The sequence below is a fragment of the Salvelinus namaycush genome, unplaced genomic scaffold (assembly GCF_016432855.1).
Source record: "Salvelinus namaycush isolate Seneca unplaced genomic scaffold, SaNama_1.0 Scaffold1378, whole genome shotgun sequence".
NCBI lineage: Eukaryota > Metazoa > Chordata > Actinopteri > Salmoniformes > Salmonidae > Salvelinus > Salvelinus namaycush.
The window spans coordinates 13,901-20,000 of record NW_024058095.1 but is presented as its reverse complement, the minus strand read 5'-3'; the positions used below and the strand labels follow the sequence as shown (position 1 = coordinate 20,000).

At 44.1% G+C, this 6,100-nt stretch overlaps 1 protein-coding gene across 1 annotated transcript in view; it reads right to left on the bottom strand.

Annotated features, from left to right (window-relative positions):
• The window catches only part of LOC120036509 (DENN domain-containing protein 1B-like), a gene marked incomplete at its 3' end in the record, with an annotated part of 53,941 nt that extends 48,171 nt beyond the window's left edge, over positions 1 to 5,770 (bottom strand). Inside the window, exons 1-3 of the mRNA XM_038982952.1 lie at positions 5,744 to 5,770; positions 5,339 to 5,439; positions 3,716 to 3,761 (exon numbers count right to left, since the gene is read on the bottom strand). Coding sequence (XP_038838880.1) covers positions 3,716 to 3,761; positions 5,339 to 5,439; positions 5,744 to 5,770 — 174 coding nt within the window. The remainder of the gene's footprint in view (positions 1 to 3,715; positions 3,762 to 5,338; positions 5,440 to 5,743) is intronic.
• Between the last annotated feature and the right edge of the window lie 330 nt (positions 5,771 to 6,100).

Genomic DNA, 6,100 nt, shown 5'->3' with positions numbered 1-6,100 from the left:
CATTTGATGTCTAGTTGCCCTTCTTTGCGAACCACTGGATAACCTGGTCGTTGTGGTTGAATCTGTGCTTAAAATTCACTGCTCGACCTTACAGTGTGTGGTAAAGAGATGGGGTAGTCATTTAAAAATGATGTTAACCACTATTACTGCACACAGAGTCCATGCAACGTATGTGCCTTGTTAAGTACATGTTTACTCCTGAACTTTAGGCTTGCCATAACAAAAGGGTTGAAGCCTCCCGAGTGGCGAAACTACAGACCCGGGTTCGATCCCAGGCTGTGTCGCAGCCGGCCGCGAACGGGAGACTCATGGGGCGGCGCACAATTGGCCCAGCGTCGTCCGGGTTAGGGGAGGGTTTGGCCGGCCAGGATGTCTTTGTCCCATCGCGCTCTAGCGACTCCTGTGGCGGGCCGGACACATGTACGCTGACGTCGGTCCCCAGGTGTATGGTGTTTCCTCCGACACATTGGTGTGGCTCGCTTCCAGGTTAAGCGAGCAGTGCGTCAAGAAGCAGTGCATCTTTGCAGGGTCGTGTTTCGGAGGACGCATGGCTCTCGACCTTCGCCTCTCCCAGGTCTGTACGGGAGTTGCAGCGAAGGGACAAGACTAGAGGTCGACCAATTAATCGGAATGGCCATCGACCACATCTTCAGATCAACCATAAACTGGATTTAAGGATAAAAGACCAATCTAATCCTTGATTCACACATGAATTGTCTGAGAAATTACAATAAATAAATGTAGCTTGGGCTAAGGATAGACTGAATGATACTATGTCTGATTAGCAGTCCTTCAGACATTTGGGAAATAAATGTCTATCTCTGGTTAGAAAAGTGAAATTAACATATTTATTTTAATTGTGTATCGGAGAGGGGTGTTAATCCAGCCAACTTCTGGAAAGTGGGCAAATCTTTGAAAACAAAACTCCACCCCCTCGTTGCCCCAGCAGGTTTTCAAAGCCTCTGGTCCCATACGAGACAAATCGGGAAATGTGTAGTGCTTTTAGTAACCATTTTCCTTCCTCTGGCCACCTGTTTGAAAGGATAGTCTATGGAAATGTATCTCATTCCACTAGAGGGAGTCCTTTAGTCACCTCACAACAGATTGTACAGAATGCTGCTCTAACAGACTCACATACTACATATCTATTTGAACCATTTGATGTCTATGATGTATTAAGTGCCTTGCTAACGATCGACGTAAAGAAATCCACAGGGGCTGATTCATGTGACCCCTTCTTACTACAGTTCACTGCCCCACGCATTGCTGAACCTTTTAACCTGGGAGTTATCTGTAAGATTTGTAAAGCGGCATATGTCCTCTCCCCTACATAAAGACGGAGATCCTTCTGACTTAGCCCAATCTCCAAGTTATCTTGCCTAGGTCAGGTATTAGAATCCCTGGTAAACTCACAGTTAAGATCTTTTTAAACATCTCACTCTCTTCTAAAATGTGCACCAGTCTGGTTTCAGACTTGGACATAGTACTGTTTCAGCCACTACGCTTGTTTTAGATGACGTGTTAAATTGCCTAGATCATGAAAAACATTGTGCCGCCTTATGTATAGACCTTTCCCAGGCATTCGACACCGTTGACCATTGCCTACTCATTCAAAATCTGTCTGAAATGGGCCTGGATCTATGACAGACAGAACACAATATGTGCATTTGGAAGGTTTATTTTTTTGAGAAAGATATTGCCTCTCAAAGAACGGCAGGAAGCAGATTGTGCAGTCGACTTTCCTGCCAGTTCATGACTATGGTGACACCACTTGCCAAAATGCAGCAGCCACTACTCTTAAACCTTTGGATGCTGTCTACCATAACGCCCTTGGCTTTATTACAGGTGACAGTTTTAATACTCATCACTGCATCCTGTATCAGAAGGTCAGCTGGACATCACTAAAGGCCAGTACAACACTTCATTACTCCTTTGTTTACAAAGCTCTTCTCCACAAGCTTCCAACATACCTCACTTCCCTGTTGAAATAGGAAAAGCTAAGATACCAAACCCGTTCGCAGGGTTGGTTAACTCTCGAGGTCCCACTTGTCCCCACAAAGTCTGTTAAATCCGCCTTTAGTTTGAATGGAATTCCTTACAAAACAAATGACACCTGATGGTGCTGATAGTTGTTAAATGACTTCACTGAAGTGTGAAATTATGTCAGCTGATTATTATAACTTGTTGTAATAACCTGATGTAATGTATTTACAGCAGTCTGATAGTTTTTAATGTTGTTGTTGCTGTATTGATGTTATGTTTGTCCTCAGGGCACCATTGTAAATAAGACACTGGCCTCAATTGGTCTCCCCTCAATAAATAAAAGTTAATAAAAGAATGATAAAACATAGTGATAGATCTACCCCCACCCAACAGACCAGATCTCAATAACGAAGCACAAACGCTCTTTGTTTGAGGAAACTCTGTCCCTGTCTTTGTTGCTCCTGTCTGTCCCCGCCTTTGTTGCTCCTGTCTGTCCCCGCCTTTGTTGCTCCTGTCTGTCCCCGCCTTTGTTGCTCCTGTCTGTCCCCGCCTTTGTTGCTCCTGTCTGTCCCCGCCTTTGTTGCTCCTGTCTGTCCCCGCCTTTGTTGCTCCTGTCTGTCCCTGACTGTGTTGCTCCTGTCTGTCCCCGCCTTTGTTGCTCCTGTCTGTCCCTGACTGTGTTGCTCCTGTCTGTCCCTGACTGTGTTGCTCCTGTCTCTGTCTTTGTCTCGGGCTTTGTCTCTGTCTCGGTCTATTTTTGTATTTCTGGTAAGCAGGCACACAACACACACACAGACAGAGAGAGAGACAGAGAGACAAAGAGAGAGAGAGAGAGAGAGAGGGATAGAAAGAGAGAGAGGGATAGAGAGAGAGAGAGAGAGAGAGAGGGATAGAAAGAGAGAGAGGGATAGAGAGAGAGAGACAGAGAGAGAGAGAGAGACAAAGAGAGAGAGAGAGACAAAGAGAGAGAGAGAGACAGAGAGACAGAGAGACAGAGAGACAGAGAGACAGAGGGATAGAAAGAGAGAGAGAGAGAGAGAGAGAGAGGGATAGAAAGAGAGAGAGGGATAGAGAGAGAGAGACAGAGAGAGAGAGGGGGATAGAGAGAGAGAGGGGGATAGAGAGACAGAGAGAGAGAGAGAGACAGAGAGAGAGAGAGAGAGAGAGAGAGAGAGAGAGAGAGAGAGAGAGAGAGAGAGAGACAAAGAGAGAGAGAGGGATAGAAAGAGAGAGAGAGAGACAGAGAGAGAGAGGGATAGAAAGAGAGAGAGGGATAGAAAGAGAGAGAGGGATAGAGAGAGAGAGAGAGAGCGAGAGAGCGAGAGAGAGAGAGCGAGAGAGAGAGAGAGCGAGAGAGCGAGAGAGAGAGAGAGAGAGAGAGAGAGAGAGATAGAGAGACTGAGAGACTGAGAGACTGAGAGACAGAGAAGGAACAACACTGTCAACATTCTTTCATATTTGTTCCCAGTGTTGGATGCCTCAAAATAAATATTGCATCATTAAAATTCCAAATAGTTTGGAGAATTTAACAGCTTCATTAATTTACACAGCTGCAATCCACTCCACAGTACAACTGTACACATCCCCTCCACAGTGACAAATACGCTTAAATACTAGATATACAAATATAGAAAAGGAATAACCACATCATAATGAATTGAAATCAAATATAGTGGGGCAGATTCAGAATCAGACTATGATGGAGATGTAATATGATGTGAGTGTGACTTACCTCAAGCAGGCTGAGATGAACTCCTACCAGGTATGGCATGGGGGCACTATGGACGAAATCATTTGAAAGAAGGATTTGAGTCAGGACTAAATTATGAAAGATAATGACTACGTAAAATAATTACTGTATTATCAATAAATGGGACAAATATGGTCAAATAAAGATCAGATTAACATAAGCAACAAGTAAAAACAGTAATATTTAAGTTATTACAGTGATGTTACTGTGCCTTCAGCAAAACAATCCTCTACTTCAGATAATTGCCTACAAATAACGCTATTTACATATCCTTTTCCAACTGAGACCATTACCAACTGTAACGAGACATGCAGTATATACTGCTAATCATAAATCACGCCTCAGAGCTGTCCTTGTAACCCAATCAGCTAGCGGCAGAGAGGACCAGGAGGACATGCCTGCACCGTCTAACATCATTAACGCCTCACACACTTCCCCGAAACTACCGCCGCCAGCTCTCAACCAGGAAAAACCCGATTACTCTGACTGGGGAACGTCACTGGTCTCGAGGCTTGGCAGGGCAGGGCTGGGAGTGTGTGTGGGTCCGATTGTGTTCTGTGGCCGCTGCCTCAATCAGGTTAGCTGTTTAATACGTTCTGTTCTTTCTCTGTAACACAGCTGGTCTGCTATAGGTCTGTCACAATACTGTAACCGCTATCACTTGCAGACACACAGACACACGATGCTGGAGTCATGGTATAAGGCATGGTTAACTCTGTTTTTAGAAGGTGTTTTTGACGGAGGGAACACCCATTATTATTATATTAAAACATGATCAGTGTTGAAGGGATACGTCGGTATCTTAGCAACGTGGCTTTTTTATCTACTTCCCCAGAGTCAGATCACCTCCTGGTTACCAGTTTTACGTCTCTGTATCCAGTATAAACGAAGTTAAAGGTAGTTTCACGAGCCAACGCTAACTAGCGTGACTGGAAGTCTATGGGTATATCTACTAGTGGGCTGAGAATCCCATTTAGCTGACAGTGATCAACAGCTTTTACACTATGCACAAACATTACAGTAAACGTATATGAATAAAATATTCTACTATATACTATATTCTACTATGTTAATGAATATAAATACAGTATGTTTTGTCACTGGCTGTGTCAAATTATGGCACTGACTTTCAGAAATCCATAGGTTATGTTCTGGATCGATCGACCTAATTTAGGACAAATTGTGTGAAAATATTTGGCTTCAGTCTACGTCCAGTCAGACTACTTAGATTAGTGTTGGATTCAGTCTACGTCCAGTCAGACTAGTTAGATTAGTGTTGGATTCAGTCAACATCTAGTCAGACTAGTTAGATTAGTGTTGGATTCAGTCAACGTCCAAGTCAGACTAGTTAGATTAGTGTTGGATTCAGTCAACGCCCAAGTCAGACTAGTTAGATTAGTGTTGGATTCAGTCAACGCCCAAGTCAGACTAGTTAGATTAGTGTTGGATGAGTGAAGACATGGACAGATTGCTGCCAACAGAATCAAATAGAAAGACCATTCACACTGTTCATTACGGAGCAAAACCTCACTGGATAATAGTGTGAGAGAAATGAGAAGAGGGAGGTGTGTGAATGTGTGTGTGCGTCCATTAGCTGAGTCTTACCAGCAGTAGTCCAGAAGATGTGGAGGCAGTACAGGGATGTAAATGTGTTGCCAGTACATGGGGTACAACATGGCAGCTGAACCGTGGACACACGCTGTTAACTACGGAGAGACGACAACACAATGTATTACAATAGAGACCCTCGAGGACAGACCTACCGCTGGTCCGCTGGTTTTCATTTTAAAGGTAGATTCAGCAAGAGAGCAAATGGCTCTGTTGTGTATAATGTCATCTTTAAGCTCCTTTAAGGAGCTTCAAATTTTAAGGAAACACCAACATATTTAAAACCAAAGCACAGAGTATTGTATTGTAAATGCTGTTGGGGGAAGAGACTGTGTTGGGGGAAGAGACTGTGTTGGGGGAAGAGACTGTGTGATCCGTTGTGTTACTGCTGCCAACGTTTACCTCCCAACGAACCCCGTTGGTCAACATGAACCCCGTTAGTCAACACTGAACCCCGTTAGTCAACACTGAACCCCGTTAGTCAACACTGAACCCCGTTAGTCAACACTGAACCCCGTTAGTCAACACTGAACCCCGTTAGTCAACACTGAACCCCGTTAGTCAACATGAACCCCGTTAGTCAACATGAACCCTGTTAGTCAACATGAACCCCGTTAGTCAACATGAACCCTGTTAGTCAACATGAACCCCGTTAGTCAACATGAACCCCGTTAGTCAACATGAACCCTGTTAGTCAACATGAAGTGAACTAGACAGAAGACAAGTTGATTTCTGTTTTAGGATATAATGTCAAATGAC